Source organism: Platichthys flesus, chromosome 6, assembly GCF_949316205.1.
Source record: "Platichthys flesus chromosome 6, fPlaFle2.1, whole genome shotgun sequence".
NCBI classification, from domain to species: Eukaryota; Metazoa; Chordata; class Actinopteri; order Pleuronectiformes; family Pleuronectidae; genus Platichthys; species Platichthys flesus.
This window is the reverse complement of record NC_084950.1, coordinates 11,417,554-11,428,516: the sequence shown is the minus strand read 5'-3', so window position 1 is coordinate 11,428,516 and position 10,963 is coordinate 11,417,554. Positions and strand designations below refer to the sequence as shown.

Below are 10,963 nucleotides of genomic sequence, written 5' to 3'. Positions count from 1 at the left end.
ACTTAAATGTGAATGCAGACCCTGACTAAAAATGTACATCAGTGTCTACTGTGTCCTGCCTTTGTCTCACAGGAGGCACTTGACAAATACCATATATCTGTATTCCCTTTTCCAAATGAAGGCTAGGTAGAAACGATAGAGTAGTTATTTAGAGGAAAAAGTCCCCCTGCAATATTTACATTAGCTCCAATTGAACAATAGACAGACATTCCCTGTAGCATTTATCACATCTATACCTTTCTACCTTGATTACAAAAATAATTGGAGCAACTGTTACTCTCATGCCAGACACAAATGGAGTTCACCGCTCCCCCCCAGATATTGTGACTCCTATTCATTAGACTTGTACGCCCCCTACTGGTGATACGAACCCATTACAAACCTTTATTTCTGCAGGTTACAAAACACAGACACATGGCTTGTGTAACTCGGAATCAGCTGTTCTTTGGTAACCGGTGGAGAGGAGGTGCAGGCTAGATTTAGCGTTTGACTCTGTTACACGATCAGAACTTTTGGCAGCATTTTGCGTGATATATCGTCACCTTGCATTGGAGATGCCTCCGTCAGCGGCTGGTGAAAAGGACAGCAAAGCCTTGGTGAGACAGTTGTTGAGAGAAGTGCTGGTGGGTCGTGAGGATCCAGAGGGGTTCTTTGCGATGTGTGTGTCCATCCTGGGACAGCAGGAGACCCGCACACAGTTCCAGTCCCTCATCCAGCCCCTGTCCTCGGCCAACAGATCCCTGCACTGCAGCCTCACCTCCATCTACCTGGACTATTTCTCTAAGGTCAGTCAGTTAGTCTAATAGAGATCTGTCTTGTACTTCAACACGTAGGTACATGGGCTGATAAGTACACAAAACAGACACAAACACACACACACACACAGAGAAAATATATAATATATGATTATTTGTAGGAATATAATATTGTTTATTCTGGAAATAAACTAATGACAATAAAATTTGTCAAAAAGAATCCCAAAGTAAGACCGGTGAACAACACAGGTTACAAAAGTATCTTTTAATATTTTATACTTTATTATTATACTACAATTATGCCAGCTGTTTATTGGCTTTTTTGAATTTGAGCTAAATTCAGTTATGTTGACCACTACATTAAAAAAAAGAAAACCTCAGAGAAACTGTCATGGCTAACGTGTCAGCTAACAGGAATGTAGGTGTAATTAACTCACCTTTACTTTAGCAGAAATGGAGCAAAATGGACATGACTCTTCCTTGACACGTGTGAAAGTTCACTGCTTCTTACACTGAATATTCATACCTTATTTTCTCCTCTGAGTAAAACAACAATCTCCTCCACTCCTCTTCCCTCTCGGTTCCCAGCGAGTCAGTAAAGCTCGTGCTAACCGTTAGCTTATGTGCTAGCAGCGGCTAACCCAATGTTGACATTTTGTTTGGTTTCCAAGTGAGACCAAAGTCAAGGGTTTGGGCTCAAGCTAATGATTTTTTTAAACTTCTTTTCTAACACAAAATAACGTATGTAACAAGATGTGCGATAATGTAACATGTAACATCATTGTAATTATGATATAATATAACAATTGGGCGTGGTAGTTCTTGCTCCTGTTTATGCACAGTTGCTATTAGCTTACAGAAATAAACGCACATGACCTCCATGTAATATTACAGTATTATCAAAATTGTGGAGCGCCTTATAACTCTAAACATGCATCATCAAACTAAATCTAAAAATCTATTGCAAAAGTTTTTAAGCCACATTTTTGCATAGTTCTTTCAGGACAAGGACGTCACATTTGGTCATTTATTGACGTGTATTTACGTGATTTCTTAGACTTGCTATGCTTGAATTTTGTGCACCTTTAATTGCAAATATTGCTCATGATATGTGTCGCCTCTACTCCAACAACTAGGCAACAGTCGGTAGTAATAATAATGGATTGTTCTCATTAAATTGCAGACAGGAGATGATGACCTGGAATTTGCACTGGCGCTGTCAGTACTGGAAATGAAAGATCCCCAGCTGTCAACCTGCAGTGAAGAATCCACACTTCAGCAGTTTGGAGCCGAAGCATATCAGAGCAGCTCTGTTCAACTGACCTCAGCATCGCAGCCTCAGGGAAGCAGCAGCCGCACCCAGCGAGCAGATGTAGGTGGCGGGAGAAAAAAAAAACAATCAGTGCAAAAGGGACCCCGGGGCGTGATGGGCCTACCGCAGACAACCCAAGAGACTGAGCTTCAGAAGAGCACACATGTTGACAAATGTAATAAAGACACACCAGGGACAAGTCAAAGCACGTGTGTATCCAAACCATATGCCTCATTTTTCAAACAAGAGGCAGTTTTAAAAGGTGACCAAATGACGGAAGAAGGAGATTCAGGCAATCAATCGGAGAAACCAAAACGCTCTAGGAACAGGAGAAAGCGGCGGGAAGGGGGTGGCCAGCAGGTTGTAGGCATGCCCACCTCTCCATCAGCATCCCCACCAGTACTGCTGTGGTTTAGGAGGGATTTGCGACTGTGTGACAATCCCGCTCTCCTTGGCTCATTGGAGAATGGGGCACCTGTCATCCCTGTTTTTATCTGGAGCCCTGAAGAAGAGGAGGGACCAGGAATTACTGTGGCTATGGGGGGAGCTTGTAAGTTGACTTCTGTAAAAGCATAACCGCCCCTCGAGGCATGGCTCTCCTTTGTGGCTACTACAGGTTTTATAACCTGTTTGAAAAAATACTGTCTCTTTTCCCTTTACAGGCAAATACTGGCTGCATCAAGCTTTATCCTGTTTCTCTTCATCTCTGGAGCGCATTGGCAGCCATCTTGTCTTCCTCAGGGCAAATCGAGTGGGCCATGGGGTGGGCTCTTCTCTGCGAACCCTTACGGAGCTGATAAAGGAGACTGGGGCGAGAGCAGTGCTGGCAAATGCCCTGTATGAGCCCTGGCTGAAGGAGAGGGACGACTCGGTGGTGTCAGCTCTGCAGAAAGTTGGTGTTCAATGCAGGATGTTTCCCTCTTACTGCCTCAGAGACCCTTACTCTGTCAGCACGGAGGGTGTGGGACTCAGAGGTAAGTTACAATGTGGTTGGCCACGCTGTACTGATGGTCTTGAGCCGAAATGCACTGTGGCCATTTTTGAGAACTTCTGTTTGTTTTCTTCTGTGATGTAGGAATAGGTTCAGTGTCTCACTTCATGAGCTGCTGTAAACAGAACACGGACTCGGCCCTTGGGGTTCCCCTGGACCCTCCTGCATCTCTCCCCACACCTGCCAACTGGCCTCAGGGTGTTCCTTTGGATGCTCTGGAGTTGGCACTCTTGCCTCGCAGGAAGGACGGCACTATGGTCAGTGACAAGAGCAGGGCTGTGGTTTTGGGACAAGCTTTATCGTACAATTTTATTTTGAACAATCGTAAAATATAACGATGTGATCATGTGGTTCCTAAGCTTTTCTCTTGTTCATTTCAGATTGACTGGGCAGTTAACATTCGTAAGTCCTGGGATTTCAGTGAAGAAGGAGCACATGCCCGGCTAGAGGCCTTTCTTCAAGATGGTGAGACTCCTTGTATGCCCATTGTAAACCAGGGGTGGCAAACCATTTTCCTGTTCACTTTAAGTAACCTCCTTTAAATACCATAAAAGAAGTATTGGACACATATTCACACCAATCTCTTAAGTGCAATGGCTGGAATTGCTGCTCTTGGGCAAAACGTCAAATGGTAGTGATGATGACTTTGCACAGGAAATCCTTGTTTGGATCAATCTCCACATCGTTTGTAGGAACATTAAGAAACATAGCATTGAGCTAACAGTACCATGTGATTTCTTCCACATGTCCTAGGTGTGTATAGGTATGAAAAAGAGTCAGGCAGGGCAGATGCTCCGAACACCAGCACTCTGTCTCCCTACCTTCACTTCGGTCAGCTCAGCCCACGCTGGCTGTTGTGGGATGCCAAAGGGGCTCGCTGTCGACCGCCAAAGTTCCAACGGAAGCTGGCCTGGAGAGATTTGGCCTATTGGCAGTTAACACTGTTTCCTGACCTCCCTTGGGAATCCCTCAGACCTCCATACAAGGTAGAAACATTTACCTTTGAGTATTACTCAAAGAAATGTAACTACCCTTCATTTTCCTCATTAGTAAATAGGAGCCCATATCACTACGAAGAAATCTATTATTATTATCAAGCATTTTTCATCTTCTGGTATTTCTAGGCACTGCGGTGGAGCACTGATCGTGGCCACCTGAAGGCCTGGCAACGTGGTCGAACCGGCTACCCGCTGGTGGATGCAGCCATGAGGCAATTATGGCTGACAGGCTGGATGAACAACTACATGAGACATGTGGTGGCATCGTTCCTCATAGCTTATCTCCACCTGTCCTGGCAAGAAGGCTACCGTTGGTTCCAGGTGAGACGTGCATGCAGGCAGGAATAAAATGCCCCTGCCGACGTTACGTGTATTGCAACACAAAGATAATTTACCGACTGGATCTAATGTAAACTTGTGTTTAGGACACCCTATTGGATGCAGATGTTGCCATAGATGCCATGATGTGGCAGAATGGAGGCATGTGTGGTCTGGACCACTGGAACTTTGTCATGCACCCAGTAGATGCAGCAATGACATGTGACCCCTACGGCAGCTACATAAGGAGATGGTGTCCTGAACTTGCGGATCTGCCCGATGAGCTCATTCACAAACCCTGGAAGTGTCCTGCATCTATGCTTCGACGTGCAGGTGAGAATGAATAAAACTAAAACATGTATAAAACTGCTAAATCATATGCTGCTTTTTTAATGATTTATTTCCTATCATTAAGGTGTGATATTTGGTCAAACATATCCTGATCGAATAGTTACAGACCTAGAAGAGCGAAGGAGTCAGTCTCTGCAAGATGTTGCTGTGGTGCGGAGAGAGTTTGTGCAGTACGTGGACAAACGCTCAGGCTGTGACTTGGTGCCTATGCCCCCCCGCCTCGTCTCGGAGGCCTTGGGCTTATCAGACAGTAATGGTGGTCAGCTGACAGAAGGGAAGCAGTTCCTGTTGCCCGTTATAACTCGCATGGAGTTCAAACACCAGCAAGAAGATCCGGACGCAGACGCCCGGTCAAATCCTTACAATGCTGTTCTCAAGGGGTATGTAAGCCGCAAAAGGGATGAGACCATTGCGTTCCTCAATGAGAAAGATTTCACTGCCAGTGTGCTATTCGAGGGAGTGCAGAGAAAGGAGAGGCTGGAGAGCAACTATCGCAGAATGGAGGGACTCCCTCAGCCTCCTGCACCTCAGGGCAGAGCCAGACGGACTTAAACCGTCAAAAGACCGGTTTTCCTTAGTGCCTGGTGGGGCTCCCACTTCACTGAGGTGACCCAGAGACCAAGCAATCAAGACTATAAATGTACAGGTTAAAAGAACCCTGACAGTTACTTGCCTCAAAATGCACATGTAAAATGTTATAGGAAATAGTATTTAAGTGAGGGAATGAGTTAGTGTGGAGACAGCTCCTCAACAATTGTGATCACGTTTCAAAAGGCCATGCGTCTGGTGCGTTAGTCAGGAGCAGCTAGATTTTATTTTATTTCATGTTTAAGGTGTTTCACATACCTTTACACTTCCACTGTGCAATATTTGCACAGAGTATGGAAAAGTGGCCTTGAGAGTTTCTTTGTGGATCATTTTCAAAACGAGCTGTTTACTTTGAAAGCTGATGGTGTTTCTTTGGTTCCAGTGTCATCGCCTGAAATGGTTTATTTGGACCTACTATTTTGTAAATATTTGTAAAATGGGTTCTGACTTGAGTTTTTTTTTATTTATTTAAGTGATCAAACATGCAAGTAACGTTTATGCTGTTTCATACTTTGACATAGTATTATGCATATCATCTGAGAGAAACATGGAATGCTGTTTTTTTTTACCTTTGGGAAATAAAGAATGAGAAGACAAACTGTTTATTTTTTATTGTACAGGTCCAGTGTTTACAATGTAGCTGTCATACATGCATTGGCGACCAACATAATTAATAATACCATAAAGACAAAAGTGCTTCTTGAAGTCTAACAATGCCCTAGTACAGAAATTCAAGTTTATGTTTGACTAAAATGCTTGGAAACTCTTCTATTGATTGTAAGCTTCAGTCACATCATTTTGGGGTTTTGAGGCTGCACAAACTCAACATTGAATGTTCAGTCAGTGCAGATGTCCCCATAAGTCAGTCTTTTAACAGTAGATAAAGGATTCCTAACACTCACAGCTCTACAATATTGGCAGGTCAGCAAACAGGAGGTCATGAGCTCCACTGGTTGATGCTAAGCATAGTGTTGTTCCTGACACAGGCACATCTTGTGCATCTCCCTGCCAACAATGTTTAAAAAGGAGAGAGGGAGCGTAGCACTTATTAGGAGGTGCTAGGTTAGTCCTCAATGGAGCGGATGTATCTCTCATAGGCCGGTTCATCCATTAGAGCGTCGACCTCAGCAGGATTGGTGATGGTCATCTTCATCAGCCAACCTATATTTGAACAGGTAAATATCAGGATATGCTGTGTGTCGGGGAACATGACAGTTTTTTTCCACATCTAAGTCTTTATTACAAATCACATGTTTAAATGAGCAAAGCACTCTTTCCCCATTATGAAAATAAACTTGTTAAGAATAGAACTTGCTTGGGTAAGGAAACCCAACACATTTTGTTGGTCAAACTGACATTATAAATGCACAGTAAAGCTATCATGACTGTAAATTCTCTTTTTTCTAGCGCAATGACAATCCATTATCAATTAATTCTGACAACAGCAAAAGCGCAAAATGTACAGAGAGAACAATAACTGACAACCAGGTTTCAAGTCTCTTTGTTGGCGGTCATATTTGTGATTGACTACAGTGGCAGTGTTCTATGTTGTGTTGCATTACTGCCCTCTACTGTCCAAATACTAATGTTGCTAGTTATCAGTTTTTGTTTTGTAAAATTCAATCAGATTGTGCCCATTTATAAAATTATATATATTTGTCGAGATATGCTGACAAGATATGCAAGTTTTGCTTGCATAGGATAACCACAGTAACAGCTTTTAGAAGGTAAACAAAGAACAGTGTCAATGCACAAGTTATAGAAATGACTGATGGTGGTAATAGAGTCAAAAATAATCTAAGTACTTCTGGAATAATTTAGGTCCCTACTTTAGGTTCTCACATTAGCTATAATGCTTCTTTCAGTTCCAATGCCGTCTCCATCTAATAGAAGGAAAAGAAGAACTATGTGTGCTTACCATCCTTGTAGCAGGATTTGTTGACCAGCCCAGGGTTGTCTGCCAGAAGTGTATTGACCTCCACAACCTCTCCAGTCAAAGGGGAATAGAGCTCGCTGGCTGCCTTTACACTCTCCAGAGCTCCAAACTCATCTGTGACAGTGAAGTTTAGAAAAGAAATAACACAATAATATGAAAGTTGTCATTTTAGAAGTCTGGCATCTATGCAAAAGGCACTGGTGAATATAACTAAATGTCTCTCAATCACAAACTGTATCAGCGTTATATGTGTGCAAAATAAAATATGTTTAAAGTATAAATAAACAATGCAGAAAAGATGTGCATTTATATTCAAATGTATTTAATTAAAGTTCTGTATATTCTGTTGTATTTGTGTTTCCTTTTCATTCATAAATAATATTGATAATTTTTATGGTTATACTATCAAGACTAAATTACATTGCTTTGTCTTGAGGGTTTGATAAGGACATCTTGGAAATCATAGCCCATCTTTTCAATTAAATATATCTGCCAATATCTCTGTTTCAGGAAATGTCTTTATCCTTAAATCAGTATCAACCCTCAAAAATCCATAGTCTAATACTAATATTAGATAGAATCGGAAGTTGGACATCAGGTGTATTCCTTTAATATCAGTCCTTGAAGATTGGGTGCTATTCTAACAGCTAAAGACAAGTTATCATACCTTGCTGAGCCAGCTGTGTCCCCACCTCTGGCAGTCCACAGTACACTACATCTCCAAGAGCCTCCTGTAAATGGCAGGAAGAAGGGTCACAAGTAATGAGAGTGCGGACAATCGTTTGTGTCATTGTTTTCAAAAGCCTCCGCCTGAATCCCAATGTCCACACAAAGGACTCGAAGTCTTGAGGTGTTTTCCCAGTCAATAAGTGAGGGCTCAGGGCTGTCCCACCATGAAATAATTTAGTACATGAGGGCTCTCTCACAGACTTGTGAGAGAGCAAACTTTCATTAAGGCTGCGTTCTGAAAGTCCATTTTGCTTACCTTTTGGAACCTTCCTAACTAAGTGAAACAAATGACCCGCAAGTATTTCATTGGCCTCCATAAAAAGAGCTGTTATTATTCTCTAAATGATAAGAAAAGCAGCTTCAATGCTTTCTTACTTATCTCCTCTAGCATAGGAAACACCGGATCATCCTTTACGGAAGGAAATGAGAAAATAACGGCCCACAATTCTTTGTGGCAGCCACATTTAGAGAGACGCAGCCTCGTATTTGCACCTGGACACACCCACGTTAATATAAAAAAACGGACAGCCGATTTATTATCACGATTCTAGAAGTGTTGTAAACCCTCATATGATCGTCTGATTTCTTCTGTCAAATCTTTCCAGTGATCAACAAGCTGATTGAACTTATATGTTGTGTAGTTGTTTCTTCTAGTACTTTTTGAATAATGATGCCATTTTCCAATATTGAGTAAAACTATTATTTTTAAAATTACCCCTCATCCACTCTGTAAGACAAGGCAAGCAAGCTCTCCCCTGGTGCTTATGGCAGTTTGTATATGCACTTTTGTTTCACACCAAAGTCCTTGTATCTGTCAACCTGCTTGTTTCTGATTAATCAGACAGTTGGTCCCTCAAACAACTTGGCCATGAAGAAAGTAAAACCAAAACCACAGAAACGTAATACGGGGTGACGTGACGTGCCGTCCGGTTCATGGTCAAACGACTCTAGCCCGTCAGTGCCTCTCACACTCCGTCAGTGGCCCGCTCATGTCAGTGACGGTTCAGGGCTCGTGTCCTTTAGTGGGACAGGATTTACCTGCGCGAAGCTGCTGATACCGACGGTCCCGATTCCTCCATCTTCTACTCGGATCCATTCGTGCTTGTCTGTGAATTTAAGAGCTGGGAGACAACAGAACAACAGTCAGAACACACAGCGTCACTACAGTTTGAAGTGCTCATGGAAGTACAGTGTAAAAGTATTATCTTAGCTCAGTGTGACAACAAGTCACCCTGACCCCCTCGACACTCGTGTCCTTTCACTCAGGCTAATGATACCTACCGGGAATGTCAGCTAACATGCGACAGTAACAACACACTGAGGGCGGTGACTACCTGCTGATAACCGGCTGGAAGAGGCGACTGTTCTCCGGACGTAGGGTATACATGCCAGCCTCAGATGGGAGAGATGAGCCGGGCGGGTGAGAAGAGGCAGAACTGTGGCAACGCTGGAAGACAAGGAGCGAAATAGCCCACAGGCAGCCATGTTTGTCGCCTAGTGATGATGAGCGCGTGGGCTGTCTTCTTCGTGGATATTCGAGGCATCGGTGGCGCTCTACCGCCCCCTGCTGATCAAGGTCCGATTCAATACACTTTATTAGATGCAAGTGTTTTTTGGGGAGTTTCTCCTGATACCAGTCAGTTTAAGGACAGTTTACCGCACCTTGTACAGATTGATAACCGCCATGAGGAGAACTGTGATTCGTGAGTATGGGCTGTACAAATAAAATGAGATTGAGTGATTGATTTGAATCTTACTGGTGTGCTTCTGAAAAAGTGGGATCCTCCATTCCATCATTTCATTTTTTCAAAATACAAAATAACATGATTATTATTAGCACGTTTCCAAAAAGGGCCATTTGAAATAATTACAAAAATGAATACATGATTCACATTTGAATATAATCAATTTGTTTGTTTCTCTTGTTTTCCTTTAACGGTTCAGGGTGTGGAATTAGGTGACATCTAGTGGTGAAGTTGCATGTTGCAGCTGATTACCCTTCACCTCACCCTCCCATTCCAAACATGAGAGAGATTGTCATAATAAGTCAAAGGGTGTCGAGTTTGTAATACTCTTAAAACATGACGCCCTCCATAGAAAGGACCCGCTCCTGATGAAAATATTAAGTATTTAAATATAAAGGGCCAATTCTAGGGAAAAAATACAATTGTTTACAATTTAAATGAAACACAGTAGTGAGAGCATCACTAGGATGATTTTATATTACATTTCTGCCAATAGATCCCTTTCACCTTAATCTTACTCACTGGCCCTTTAAGTTGCGCTCTTATTTGGTCAAAACTGTTATTACCACAATGGAGAAGCTAAAATCTTTTAATGGCTCAAGTTTCATTTCAATTCCATTTATATTAAGTCAACTCACAACATACAGTATTTTAAGGCACTTTACGGAGAAATGTTATAAAAAAAAACCGGAAAACTTCCCCTATTGAAGAAAGCACTCGGTAAAGTGCACAGGAACAACTCAATTTGAATAGAAAACCAGAACCAGACTCAGGGTTTGCAGCCGTCTGCCTCCCCTAGTTGGGTTGAAAGGAAATAAATGAGGGAGAGAAGAGAAAGAGATCAGGATTGGTTATTATTGCCGTCCTGAGCTCATTTTAATAATAGGCCACCAGGCTTTCCGCTTTACCCAACAAAACCTCTAATTCGATGTTATCATTTTAAAAATAAACTAGACTTTGACATGTTTTTCTTCCTCTCTATTAAAACCATTTCATTGGAGAAGCTGTGCAAACTTTTGGTGTGTTACTTTTCAAGCAATACATTAGTTGAGTTTGAAATGTGCTGCTAGCTGGATGAAAAACCAAACAGATTCTAATCTCTGATGCCATTTTCAAGGTGTGTGAAAACCAGCTGATATGCAGGTTCGGTTCCAAATACCGCCCTCCGTCTAGACATGTGACTGCCGCTGTGTGTGAACAAAACCAACATCAGCTCCAGACTAAATAAACAGGGCTTATC

At 42.4% G+C, this 10,963-nt stretch overlaps 2 protein-coding genes across 2 annotated transcripts; one reads left to right on the top strand and one right to left on the bottom strand.

The window, feature by feature from the left end:
• Nucleotides 1-459: 459 nt before the first annotated feature.
• Nucleotides 460-5,897, top strand: si:ch1073-390k14.1 (deoxyribodipyrimidine photo-lyase). Its single transcript, XM_062389279.1, has 9 exons — nucleotides 460-785; nucleotides 1,939-2,617; nucleotides 2,730-3,041; nucleotides 3,143-3,315; nucleotides 3,439-3,523; nucleotides 3,812-4,044; nucleotides 4,183-4,377; nucleotides 4,482-4,707; nucleotides 4,790-5,897. The coding sequence occupies exons 1-9, from the start codon at nucleotides 555-557 to the stop codon at nucleotides 5,275-5,277; spliced, it is 2,622 nt and encodes an 873-aa protein (XP_062245263.1). The 5' UTR covers nucleotides 460-554; the 3' UTR covers nucleotides 5,278-5,897.
• Nucleotides 5,898-5,915: 18 nt separating this feature from the next.
• LOC133954788 (glycine cleavage system H protein, mitochondrial-like) lies at nucleotides 5,916-9,497 on the bottom strand. Its single transcript, XM_062389276.1, has 5 exons — nucleotides 9,313-9,497; nucleotides 9,017-9,099; nucleotides 7,917-7,980; nucleotides 7,232-7,363; nucleotides 5,916-6,474 (listed from the first exon to the last, which is right to left on the bottom strand). Exons 1-5 carry the CDS (start codon nucleotides 9,461-9,463, stop codon nucleotides 6,377-6,379), a joined length of 528 nt encoding a protein of 175 aa, XP_062245260.1. The 5' UTR covers nucleotides 9,464-9,497; the 3' UTR covers nucleotides 5,916-6,376.
• Nucleotides 9,498-10,963: the final 1,466 nt, after the last annotated feature.

Excerpts from the sequence above, each read along its gene's own strand:
- si:ch1073-390k14.1 (XM_062389279.1), top strand. The coding sequence starts at position 555 with ATGCCTCCGTCAGCGGCTGGTGAAAAGGACAGCAAAGCCTTGGTGAGA. Across the intron at positions 786-1,938 it reads ACCTGGACTATTTCTCTAAG|ACAGGAGATGATGACCTGGA; the intron begins GTCAGTCAGTTA and ends ATTAAATTGCAG. Across the intron at positions 3,316-3,438 it reads GCAGGAAGGACGGCACTATG|ATTGACTGGGCAGTTAACAT; the intron begins GTCAGTGACAAG and ends TGTTCATTTCAG.
- LOC133954788 (XM_062389276.1), bottom strand. The coding sequence starts at position 9,463 with ATGGCTGCCTGTGGGCTATTTCGCTCCTTGTCTTCCAGCGTTGCCACA. Across the intron at positions 9,100-9,312 it reads TTCCAGCCGGTTATCAGCAG|CTCTTAAATTCACAGACAAG; the intron begins GTAGTCACCGCC and ends GTTGTCTCCCAG. Across the intron at positions 7,364-7,916 it reads GACACAGCTGGCTCAGCAAG|ATGAGTTTGGAGCTCTGGAG; the intron begins GTATGATAACTT and ends TCACTGTCACAG.